The sequence below is a fragment of the Physeter macrocephalus genome, chromosome 3, assembly GCF_002837175.3.
Source record: "Physeter macrocephalus isolate SW-GA chromosome 3, ASM283717v5, whole genome shotgun sequence".
Taxonomy (NCBI): Eukaryota; Metazoa; Chordata; class Mammalia; order Artiodactyla; family Physeteridae; genus Physeter; species Physeter macrocephalus.
The window spans coordinates 897,166-909,712 of record NC_041216.1 but is presented as its reverse complement, the minus strand read 5'-3'; the positions used below and the strand labels follow the sequence as shown (position 1 = coordinate 909,712).

Genomic DNA, 12,547 nt, shown 5'->3' with positions numbered 1-12,547 from the left:
ATGAGTGCTCCATGGTCACATGTGTCCACATGTGCACATACATGCATTGGGGCTGTCTCCGCCACCCCACTCAGGCCTCACGCTAACTCTGCCTGTGTGTGCCCTGCTCCCAGGTATGCGAGACCACCCGCCCATCCCCATCACCGACCTGGCAGACAACATCGAGCGCCTCAAAGCCAACGACGGCCTCAAGTTCTCCCAGGAGTACGAGGTAAGACTTCCTCCCTCACCCCCGCTTCACACCCCCACCATGTGCCTGGCCCCAGACCCGCTCCTTTCCTGCCTCGGCCTCCAGGCTTCTCCAGAACACACACTGGAGGGGTCAGCAGTGGCCAGCAGGGAACTCAACTCCTCAGGTTCTGGGCCTGACAGAGGCCCTTCCAGATCCCCAGGCCAGGACACTCAGTCACATGCTCCGATGCTAACAGAGGCAGACAGGTCTCTCTCTCTCTCTCTCTCTCTCTCTCTCTCTCTCTCTCTCTCTCTCTCTCTCCTTCTCTGTTTCGCACACGCACACGCACACACACACACACACACACTCAGTAATAACAGCTGGCATTTATGGAGAGCTTCCTGCACACACACACACACACGCACCCCCCCCACACACACACACACCCAGGTCAGTAATAACAGCTGACATTTATGGAGAGCTTCCTGCACACACACACACACATCAGTAATAACAGCTGGCATTTATGGAGAGCTTTCTGTGGGCCAGCTCTAGGCTAGGCACTTTGCATACCATTCTGCCCTCCCCACACCCTATGAAAGGGATACTGGTGTTATCCCATCTTACAGATGAGGAAGCTGAGGCTTAGCAAGGGGAAGTGACTTGCCCAAGGTCACACAGCTGATGAGTAGCGGAATGTGTCTGGCAGCCTGTACCCTGCACATGCATGTGCTCACGGGTGTTCTCAGGGTGCAGATCACAGAGACGGGGAGCTGGGGGGCCTGAATCTTGCTACTTGGGCTGCACAAACCCTCCTGCTCAGGGCCCTCCAGGTACTCCCTTCACTCTGGCCTGGACCCGACCTGCTGGGGGCTCAGACTTCAGAGCACTGCTCCTGCCCAGAGTCAGGGCTTCCAGGCGCCCAGCTGGGGAGGTGCTTTGCTAGTGAAAGGGGTGTTAAGGAGGTGATAAGGAGAGCCCCGCCTCCTCTAAGGGCGGAGGTGTTAAGGCATCTTCTGCCTCTGCCCCACTGGGCCCCTCCAACCCCTCACCCCTCCCCCAGCGCAGCCCCAGCACAGGATGACGGGTGGATGGATGGGTGATTGACCGGCTGGCTCCACCCTGCCTGTGAGCCCGCCCCGCTCCAGTCAGATGTCCACCCTCAGCTGGGCTGCTATCGCGGGCACCAGGGCTCCCCTTCAAGGGCTGTGAGCCAGGTTTCCGCAGAGGAAATTGAGCTTGGCTGGGGAACTGATGATCACCTGTGCCGCGAGGAAGGCGTGCCCCTTCTCCCTGCAGAGCGCCCACTGGGGGCCTGCTCTGCACAGGCCCGCCATGAGGGGGACGGAGCCGCTAAGGCGGGCTCCCCGCCTCCAGCTCCTTACCTGGCCTGGTCTCCCGCCCGCACTCATCCAGTCCCACGGCCCACGCCGCCCTTCCTCCCATGGGGCTCTGCGGCTCACTGTCCAGACTCGGTGTCCCCCGTCCACCTTCTGCCGCTTCTCTGCTCCAGTCTGCGCTTTCCTCACCACAGCCTCCTCCTCCAGGAAGCCTCCTCTGGCCACCCGGCCTGCCGAGAGCTTTCCTGCAGCCAGGATCCCATAGCTGTGTTACCTTTAACGGTCAGTCAGTCGCTCATCTGGCATCGTCGGGCACTTAGCCTGTGCTGGGTGTTGGGGGTGTGGAGGCAAGTGCCCCCAGGGAGCTCAGCCAGTGGGGAGACGAGTGCAGACAGATGAGAGACACTGAACGTGACCTCATGCCCTGGGGTTAAACATGCAGACGTGCGGAGAAGGTTGGCCGGCCGACAGCACCGAGGCAAGCAGGCTAGGGGTGGGGTGTGCTGGGGTCTCACGGAAGCAGTGCTCACTGACCCGTGGAGAGTAACAGCCTGGTGCCAAAACCTGGAGGACACGACGGTGTGCTATGCTGAGAACTTCGGGTGGTATTTGTCTGTAAAAGGAGGGTAATAATAGAACCTATTTCATGGGAGGATTAGATGAGGGAATACACGCAGAGTGTTGAGAACAGTGCCAAGCACACGGTAAGTTTTCACTGAGCCTCAGCTGTTATTATTATCATCTGAGGCGATGAGGAGCCATGGAAGACATTAAGCAGGGAATTAATCATCAGATCTGCATTTTATAAGGATTGTTCCGGCTGCAGGATGGAGTGGGGCAAAGCGAAGAGGCAGGGAGATGCTAAGTCTGAGCAGAGGTGGCCTGGCTGAGGCCCTGGCAGCAGGTTGGAGAGAGCCGAGGGGCTGGGAGTGATGGGATGGGGCACAGAGGAGTTTTGAGGACGACTTGCAGGTTGTGGCCGGGGCTTTGGGGTAAATGAGGACAGTGCCCTTCACTGAGATGGAGCTCCAGCAGCAGAGCCGGGTTTGCAGGGGGAGCTGATGAGCTCAGCTTGGCAAGGGTTGAGACCGAAGGAGTGTGGGATGTCCAGGTGGGATGTCCAAGGGGCCGCTGGCTATTCAGACTGGGAGCTCAGGGGAGACTGGGCTGCAGCTGCAGGATTCAGCTCCAGCATATGGGCGTAAGGTCCTGAGAGCAAGTGAACTCACCCAGGAAGGGCTGGAGAGGGCAAAGAGGGCCCGGGAATGAACTCCGGAGGAGCACTGCGTCCTGCCTATGGGAAGGAACAGCCAGAGAGGGAAGAGGAGAGCTGGGCAAGGCCGTGCAGCATTGGCCAAAGCCCCAGCAGCATTGGGTCGTGCACAGCTGGCCGCCGTTGCTTCTGCAGTCATTCATTAGCTGGATTCAGGGCTTGAGGGACTTCCCTAGCCCCCACCCCACCCCTGACCACTCTCCCGGGCGAGGGGATTTGGTACCTTGGTCAGAGGAGTCTTCGGTCCATCGCCTTGCTGGATCGGTGCCTTGCCAGCCTCTTCGCTCCGTGGCCAGGGGAGCTGGTGCTCAGCCTTCACCGGCACCATGCGATAGAGCGGCTGGCTGTGACCTGGGAGCGAAGGCCGGATGTGGACACTACCTGGAAGGCTGGGTCTCCCTGGAGGCACTAGGTAGTCAGCTCTTGCCCCACTCTACCTGCCTCCTCCATTCCCTGCAGTCAATTGACCCTGGACAGCAGTTCACATGGGAGAATTCAAACCTCGAGGTGAACAAGCCCAAGAACCGCTATGCCAACGTCATTGCCTACGACCACTCTCGAGTCATCCTTACCTCCATTGATGGTGAGCCGAGGGCGGGGCCCCCTCCCATCCCCTTGATCTCCTCCTCGCTGGGTGACTTTTCATCCTCCAGAAGAGGCCCATGAGTCCCAGGGTGCACCGAGGAGGTATGGACTGGGTTGGAGGCCCCAGGATAATGCTCTCCCATGTCCCTTCCTGTTCATAGGTGTCCCGGGGAGTGACTACATCAACGCCAACTACATCGATGGCTACCGCAAGCAGAATGCCTACATTGCCACGCAGGGCCCGCTGCCTGAGACCATGGGCGACTTCTGGAGGATGGTGTGGGAGCAGCGCACAGCCACTGTGGTCATGATGACACGGCTGGAGGAAAAGTCCCGGGTAAGGCTGTGCAGAGCCCTGCCCAGGGCGGGGGAGGGGGGTGGCAGTGTATACTCAGCCACCAGGTGGCTTCAGACACCTTTTCCCATCCCTGTGGGAATAAGCTCCTCAAGGGACTTGCCAAGTGCTATTGTTTTTCTGGGGTGTCTTCGTGTCCCAGCTGCTGGACGTTCCTGGGATGTGGCATGTTCCCCATATACTAGTGGGTTCCCAACATGTTAATATGTTGCCCCAGATGCTGTCATTTTCCAAGAATGTTAATATGTTCCCCAGTTGCTGGCACGTTTCTGGGATGTTCACGTGTTCCCCAGATGCTGGAGTGTAGCTGGAGCATTAATACGTCTCCTAAGTTAATTAGTGGAAAGAGCTGCTGTTATCTGCTTATGCACAGCAAAGCGTTGACTGGAACGTAAAAATTACAGAGCTTGAAAATGGTGCATAAACGTTATGGGTAAATTTGGCAGAAAATGTGCCTGGTGAAATCTGGTCATGAATAAACAATTTTCAATTACGTCCCTCGTTCCCCTGGTGAGGGCAGGGGTGGAGGCGTATCGTGAGACCATGATAGACTTTGGTGAAGGGGTGGTATAATGCATCTGAGAGCTCGGGGCTGAGGGCCAGACCTTCCACCCTGCTTCTGCCCGCCTGAGCCTTTGGGTACCTCCAGACACCCTTGCACCCTGCCCTGCTGTCCCTCTGCAGGTGAAGTGCGATCAGTACTGGCCAGCCCGTGGCACCGAGACCTACGGCCTCATCCAGGTGACCCTGCTGGACACGGTGGAGCTGGCCACCTACACTGTGCGCACCTTTGCGCTCCACAAGGTATGGTCCTGCCCCGGTGCTTGTCCCCTGGCCGGGACCTATGAGGACAATGGTCTGAACATGGTGTGCTGGCAGGGAAGGGGGCGAGTGGGAGCCCGGTGTTGGAGGTCGGGGCTTGGAGGTGTGAGCGCACCATGACAGCCGGTGCCATGGGCGGCATGGATGGAAGCAGCACCCGAGCTCCTTCAGGCTGCCCCGTGTGGCTTCTGAGTCCCCTTGGAAAGCCGAGGTCTGGCCTCAGCATTGGGGCATCCTGCCCTGAGTCTGTAGAGGGCACACTCCCTGGTCACACCGTCTCTCCCCGCTCTTCTCCCCAGAGTGGCTCCAGTGAGAAGCGGGAACTGCGTCAGTTCCAGTTCATGGCCTGGCCAGACCACGGAGTTCCCGAGTACCCGACCCCCATCCTGGCCTTCCTGCGGCGGGTCAAGGCCTGCAACCCGCTGGACGCCGGGCCCATGGTGGTGCATTGCAGGTGAGGGAGTGCCACGCCACCGGGGGGTGGGGCGGAGGCGGGGTGGGCCCCTGCCCAGGCTGAGTCCGTGTCCTGCAGTGCGGGCGTGGGCCGCACGGGCTGCTTCATCGTCATCGACGCCATGCTGGAGCGGATGAAGCACGAGAAGACGGTGGACATCTATGGCCACGTGACGTGCATGCGGTCGCAGCGCAACTACATGGTGCAGACCGAGGACCAGTACGTGTTCATCCACGAGGCGCTGCTGGAGGCCGCCATGTGTGGACACACGGAGGTGCCCGCTCGCAACCTCTATGCCCACATCCAGAAGCTGGGCCAAGTGCCTCCTGGGGAAAGTGTGACTGCCATGGAGCTGGAGTTCAAGGTGGGCTCAGGGCTGGGCCTGCCTGGCTCCAGGGCCTGGACTGGGTCCCGGGGACAGTCCCCCAGGAAACCAGGCCTGACCAGCCCCTCCCTCTCGCTAGTTGCTGGCCAGCTCCAAGGCCCACACATCCCGCTTCATCAGCGCCAACCTGCCCTGCAACAAGTTCAAGAACCGCCTGGTGAACATCATGCCCTACGAACTGACCCGTGTGTGTCTGCAGCCCATCCGCGGCGTGGAGGGCTCCGACTACATCAATGCCAGCTTCCTGGATGGCTATAGGTCAGCACACTTGTGACTGCCCACCACGCCCACGGGTAGCCAGGCCTGCTTCTGGCCGGCTAGGGGCGCAACAGAGTAGGGCCAGCCTGGAAGACCAGGGTGGGCTTCCTGGAGGAGGGGTGATCTGAGCGGGGCCCCAAGGGACTAGGCAGCCATGGGGAGACTCGGGGGACAGCAGCACCTCCAGCATGTCCAGTCTTATGTCCACCCCAGACAGCAGAAGGCCTACATAGCCACACAGGGACCTCTGGCGGAGAGCACCGAAGACTTCTGGCGCATGCTGTGGGAGCACAACTCCACCATCATCGTCATGCTGACCAGGCTTCGGGAGATGGGCAGGGTGAGCACACCAGCCACCCCTTCTCTATCGTGTCCTTCCTCTCCCGGCCCTGTCAGCATAGCCTCAGACCCCATTATCACCACCTGTGGCATCTTGCCCCCGAATCCTCTGAAACCCGGAGCTCCCCTCCCCGCTTTTCCCCCACCTGACCATGGGGCCGGGCCCTCTGTCCACAGGAGAAGTGCCACCAGTACTGGCCCGCAGAGCGCTCTGCTCGCTACCAGTACTTTGTTGTTGACCCGATGGCTGAGTACAACATGCCCCAGTATATCCTGCGTGAATTCAAGGTCACAGATGCCAGGGTGAGTGGACAGGGGAATGTGTATATTTGTACGAAAGCATGTCTGTAACCCTGCCGGAGCCCCTGTGGTGGGGCTGCCTGTGTGGTGCCCCAGCTCCAGCTGCAGGAATCGAAGGTGAGCTGTGGGCGTGCAAGCCCATTTCCCAGGGTGGCCTCGGTGTAACGACCTCAGGGTGCTTACCTGTGCTACCGCACTGTCCGCCTGCCCTGGGGGGCTGCCGCCTGAAGCTCCAGCCCTGACCCCGGCCTCTGCCACCTCTCCCAGGATGGGCAGTCAAGGACGATCCGGCAGTTCCAGTTCACAGACTGGCCAGAGCAGGGCGTGCCCAAGACGGGCGAGGGCTTCATCGACTTCATCGGGCAGGTGCACAAGACCAAGGAGCAGTTCGGGCAGGACGGGCCCATCACGGTGCACTGCAGGTGGGGCCGACCCCATGGAGGGCTGGGCGTGTGGGGGCTTGGGGGTTCAGGGGCAGGAGCCCTGACCCAGCACTCTCCCTGGGCAGTGCCGGTGTCGGCCGCACCGGGGTGTTCATCACGCTGAGCATCGTCCTGGAGCGGATGCGCTACGAGGGCGTGGTCGACATGTTCCAGACCGTGAAGACCCTGCGCACACAGCGCCCGGCCATGGTGCAGACGGAGGTATGCGGGCCACTGGCCATGCCAAAGCCAGCTCCTCACAGACACATGCTGGGGAAGGCTGAGCCGGACGGGTTCCCCGCTCGGCAGCCGTGCACTGGACACCAGTGTTGTGCATGGCTCCCAGCTGGGGTTGCTCGTGTCGGTCCTTACAGGGTACACGATCTAGGGGCAGAGTGGGGGTGGCAAGGGGAAGCCTGGGCAGATGTCTGGATCTAGCCCCTGCTGCTGGCCAGCAGAGGCAGAGGCTAAGTCCATGACCCACTGGCTGCAGTGTGAGTGCCCTTGGCTGTGTGTTGGGGTATCCACCATCGCTGTCTGTGCTGACCGGACCCCTGTCCCGGCAGGACCAGTACCAGCTGTGCTACCGTGCGGCCCTGGAGTACCTCGGCAGCTTTGACCACTATGCAACGTAACCACCGCCCCCCTCTCCTCCGCTGCCCCCACCGGGGGGCTCCGGAGGGGACCCAGCTCCTCTGAGCCATACCGACCATCATCCAGCCCTACTGCACAGGTGCTGCTGCTGGCAGAGCACAGCCCACTGGGATCACAGCGTTTCAGGAACATTGCCACACCGAACGGAGAGCCCAGAACTGCCCTGGGCGAGGGGGTGGGCCGGCAGGCAGGCAGGCCGGCAGGCGTGCACTGAGGCCACGTCTGTGTCCGCCAGGCCCGCCCCGGAGCCCCTGCGAGCTCTCTGTTCCGCTGCCGCGTTTCTCATGCTTCTTCTCGTGGGGGGATGGGAGCAAAGCCTCCTTTTTTATACATTAAGTGGGGTAGACAGGGATTCTAGCCTCTTCCCTCTGACTTTTCCTTTTGCAAATTCTTAACTGCAGAATGGGGTTGCGGTGTAGCTTGTGTTCTCTTTTGAATTCGCTCTGGACCCTTTCTTGGTACGACTTTCACTGCTGAAGGATGGAGTGTGCCTTCCTCGTGTGTGTGGAGCTGGGGCCGCCAGCCTGCGCAGAGGCATCGCTGATCCAGCTGCTCTTCCAGCCCTTCAGACAAGATCCTGTTTTAGCCAAATGCAGGGAAAGTTTTTTTTGGTTTAATTTCTGTTTTGTTTTTCCGTAAGAGCCTTATTTTTGGCCCCATAGACAGTGGTGGGCGGGGCGGAGATAGGAAGCACTCATCCCCAGTCGTCTATTCCAGTGTGTGTTTAACATTCACAGCCCAGAACCACAGACGTGTCTGGGGGAGCCTGGAAAGGCATTCCTCATCACCATCGTTTGCAAAGTTTAAAGATAAAGCAAAGACAAAAAACAGACAAAAAAATCCAAAAAAAAAAAAACAAAAAAAAAACACAAGAAAAAAAGAGAGTCATCCCCTGGCCTCTGCTTCAAACCCCTGAGAGGGGAGGCGGCTCCGTGCGCCTGGGGTTCCCTCTGGGTCCACAGAGCCTTGCTTTTTGTCCCCAGCATTGTGGGATGGCGCGGTGTTGGTAGGCTGTGGGTCTGGCCGTGTGGCCAAGGCAATGGGCACCAGTCAGGATGTGTGCCATGCCCCACACACCTCTGGGCCAAGCAGGGGTGCAGCTGGCCCTTCAGGTCCATGCTAGTGGGCCTGGTAGCACATATCTGTCCTCGGAGCAGGGGCCAGATGACTCCCCTCCCTGGTGTGCAGCTCTTTTCAAAGCCCCTGAGAATCGCTCTTTTCCACTCCTTCAAGATGCCCTCCTAAACCAATGTGGCAAGACTACTGGACTTCTCTCAGTGGTACTATACTCAGTCCTTATTATCTCGGCTTGCTGAGGGGCAGGGAGCGGCCTCTTCCTCTGGGCAGCACTATCTAGGTAGGTAAGTGGGGGCGGGAAGGGTGCATAGCTGTTTTAGCCGAGGGACTCGAGGCGGACGTCCCCAGATCTAGCTAGGTGGTCAAGATCAACAACCCAGGGTTGGTAATGTTGAATGAGACATTCATTTTTACCTTGTGGATGCTAGTGCTGTAGAGTTCACTGTTGTACACAGTCTGTTTTCTATTTGTTAAGAAAACTACAGCATCATTGCATAATACTTGATGGTAATAAATTTGAATAATCAGATTTCTTACAAACCGGGCCTCTGTCTCGGCTCTTTCTGGAACCAGAGTCTGGGCTCTCTAAGTCAGTCCCTAGGGGTAGGTTCTGCCGATTTCCTGCTCCTCAGGAGACAGCGAGGCTGTCCTGAGGACCTGTGAGAAGACGGGCTCCTGGCCTGGTGCCCACTTTCTGATGGGAGCCTGAAGACTGAGCCACAGTGTGTGGAAGGAGCACCTGCCAAGGGCCGCGACTCCCCGGACCAGAAGCACCCCCCCTGCCTCTCCTCACCCCCACCACGTTCCGGGTCGCCACGTTGTGGGTACCAGGACTCCCCAGGCCACACACATCCCCTTCCATCACCTCCTCCCTCTCTTCCTCCCCCGCCATAAGGAGAAGGCTGGCACTGTGGCAGTGGAGACCGAGAAGGTATGGAAATTGGTTAGTAAGGACTCTGGTAATTCTTGCAATGTGGGTACTGGACACAGTGTGGCCGTCTGGCCCCTGGACACACAGCAACATCTGCAGTGGTCTCTCCACTGGTGATCAGATAAGTCCTACCAGGTTGTCAAACCATATGGAACTTCTGGGGACAGAAGACAAGCAAAACCCAGAACAAGTGAGGAAGAGAAATACATGTAGTCAGCAGTGACCAGACTATAGAGAGTGCCACGGTGAGCCCAACGCAGAGGTGCTGTGGGTGCACTGAGGCAGCACCTCACCCTGCGGCAGGATCAGGAAAGGCTTCCTGGAGGAGGTGACATAAGCTGGCTTCTGAGTGTTTCATAGGGTGAGTAGGGGTTACTTTCAAAAGATGGGAACAGCATTTCCGATGGGGAGAGCAACTTGTACAAGGGCTTGGAAGCATGAAACAGACCAACAAATACAAGAAACTACAAGGAACGCACATGATCCGGGTAGGGAGACATAAGGCCAGAGGTAGCTGGCCAGCAGGCAGCTGACGGGTTTGAGGTGATTGAGAACGGGATTCAGGTGTCCCTGCTGGGTGAGATGCCTCTGAACTGCGCTATGCCGCCTCCTTCGAGGCCCTCACTGCACTCTAGTGTTGCCAGCTGTCTCCCTGGGGGCTCTGAGTGACCAAGGCCTGGGATCGGGGCTCTTCTTGGTTTCCCTAGCTCCTAGCTCACTGCCGGGCATATTTCTATTTGTTAAGAAAAACAACACCATCATTGCATTACTTGATGATGTTAAATTTGAATAAATATTTCCTCGTGAAAAAATGAGCCATTAAACATTTGCAAGTGAGGGTAGCTATCAGATTATCACTTGAGGAGCGACAGCATACAAACTGTACCAGGCAGGCAGACCACAGGGCAGGTAAGTGCCCGTACTGGGACCCACACGCACCTGGTTATGTCTGCTCCAGAGTCCCTGCCCTTTCCACCGGCTGGTGTCTGCCCCCCTCCCCTTGGCTGTCACGCCCCCCTCCTCCCAACCCACTCCTCCAAGGCTCCCCATCCACCGGTCCCCAATCGGGCATCCCTTCCTCCCTCACCCCCACATCCAACTAATCACCAGACCCTGCCCATTTGGCCTCTTCTGCACCTGTTCCGTCCTCTGCATTCCCAGGACCACCGTCTCCTGCAGCCATGCCTGCTCCCTGGTCTGCCTGCCCCCAGCCCTGCTCCAGCCAGCCCATCCCCAGCACTGCAACCAGAGTGATTCTGTTGGCAGACGTGACCACGGCACTGTCCTGAGGAGACCCTGCCAGGGCCTCAAGAGTCGGCCCAGACTCCACAGGTTTCCGAGGCTGCAGGACCCAGCCTCTGCAGCCTTACCATCCTTCCTCGCCCTTGGCCCCCGCCTTTCCAGTCATGACCTCGTCTGCTCTTTTCGTGCTTGCCTCAGCATTCTCTCAGCTCCAGAGCTTCCCATGAGCTATTCTCCTGGAACATCTCCCCCTCCACACCTCTCTAGCTGGCTAACCTGGTCATTAGTAGTTCTTTCAGGAGCCATCCTAAATGAGGGTAGGTGACCCTGCTGTGCAAGCAATTCGAAATACATATTTTTCATGTAATCCTCAACAATGCGTGGGGTGGGTCCTATTATGCCCGTTTTGTAGATGAGAAAAATCAGGTCTCATCCACTCATTCAACAAATACTTGAGCATTTGGGATGGGTGAGTCACATCAGTGCAAAGACTCCTGCCCCTGTAGTGTTTATACTCTAGCAGGAGGAAATGTGATGCACACAGAAAATAATAAATGTATATATAGTTTGTTAGAAAGTGATGTGTCACGAGGTGGGGGGGAATTAGGACAGGCACATGGGGAAGCTTTTGTTACTAATCAGGGTGGTCAGACGAAATATCATTGAAAAGATGGAATTTGAGGAAAGACTTGTAGCTGGCGAGGGATTTTGCCTAAACATCTTCGAGATGAGCATCCAGGCTGAAGGAGCACGTGGAGTGGAGGCCCTGGGTGGGAATGTGCCTGATGGGTTGAGGCAGGTGTGCCCATGACGCTGTGAGCAGGGCGTGAGAGCAGCGGGAGATGAGCTCGGAGAGGAAATGGGGCAGCTTCTAGGCCAGTGGGAGGACTTCGGCAGAAATCCAGGTGTGGTGAGCAGTGGCCAGACACTGGTTCCGTCTTAGAGGCAGAACTAAGAGGATTTGCTTCTGGACTGGATTGACCCCACAGTTTTCGGCCTGAGCAACTGGAAGGATGAAGTTGTCATTTATTGAGATGCGGAAGCTGTGCGAAAGGGTTGAGTAACTTACTCCAGGCTCCCAGCTGGAATTGGTGGGTCTGCCTGACTCCAGGGCTCTTTCCCCACTGCTGCCTGCCCATAGCTAGAGACAGTCAGGTGCACAGAGAAAAAAAATATTTGGAAGGAAATACACCAAGAGTTGTGAGGTTGGGTGATTTTTTTTCCTTCATAATTTTCCAAATAATCTGTAAAGAATTAATATTACTCTAATTTTTAATAGAACCAAGTTTTAAAATGGTACCACCAATAATTCATTTTTGAAAACAACAAAAATCTTCGCCATAGAAGTATAAAACATTAAAGTCCCCATCCTCTCCCTGCCCCCCAACTCCCTGGAGGGAGTCCCAATTTAGTCTGTATTCCTCTGCGTGTTTTCTATGAATATACAAACGTGTATATAAACTATTTTTTATACAACTATAGTCGTATTGTTCATATCTTTCTGCAAATTGCCCTTTTCATTTAAGTATATTGGGGACTTAAACATGTTAGTTTTTTAACATTTTTTAAACTGCTACATACTGTTATAGACGTGCCATAATTTTTTAAATGGTTATCCATATAGGTTTTTTATTAAAGAAAAAGTGGATGCACACGTCTTCTTTAATAAAAATAATTCAAACAGTCTTAAAGGATACAAAACAAAAGTTATGCTTTCAAAAAAAAAAAAAAAGTTGGGCTTCCCTGGTGGTGCAGCGGTTGCGCGTCCGCCTGCCGATGCAGAGGAACCGGGTTCGCGCCCAGGTCTGGGAGGATCCCACATGCCGCGGAGCGGCTGGGCTCGTGAGCCATGGCCGCTGAGCCTGCGCGTCCGGAGCCTGTCCTCCGCAACGGGAGAGGCCACAGCAGAGGGAGGCCCGCATACCACAAAAAAAAAAA

The 12,547-nt window shown here is 56.9% G+C and overlaps 1 protein-coding gene across 4 annotated transcripts in view; it reads left to right on the top strand.

Annotated features, from left to right (window-relative positions):
* The window catches only part of PTPRF (protein tyrosine phosphatase receptor type F), an 88,939-nt gene extending 79,963 nt beyond the window's left edge, over window positions 1-8,976 (top strand). For all 4 annotated transcript variants that reach the window (XM_055082500.1, XM_024125287.2, XM_055082503.1 and 1 more), the window contains 12 exons: window positions 114-211; window positions 3,245-3,368; window positions 3,532-3,707; window positions 4,410-4,529; window positions 4,847-5,001; window positions 5,080-5,365; window positions 5,466-5,644; window positions 5,858-5,984; window positions 6,161-6,286; window positions 6,551-6,705; window positions 6,792-6,927; window positions 7,272-8,976. In XM_055082500.1, the coding sequence (XP_054938475.1) occupies window positions 114-211; window positions 3,245-3,368; window positions 3,532-3,707; window positions 4,410-4,529; window positions 4,847-5,001; window positions 5,080-5,365; window positions 5,466-5,644; window positions 5,858-5,984; window positions 6,161-6,286; window positions 6,551-6,705; window positions 6,792-6,927; window positions 7,272-7,340 (1,751 nt within the window). In that variant the 3' untranslated portion in view covers window positions 7,341-8,976. The remainder of the gene's footprint in view (window positions 1-113; window positions 212-3,244; window positions 3,369-3,531; window positions 3,708-4,409; window positions 4,530-4,846; window positions 5,002-5,079; window positions 5,366-5,465; window positions 5,645-5,857; window positions 5,985-6,160; window positions 6,287-6,550; window positions 6,706-6,791; window positions 6,928-7,271) is intronic.
* Window positions 8,977-12,547: the final 3,571 nt, after the last annotated feature.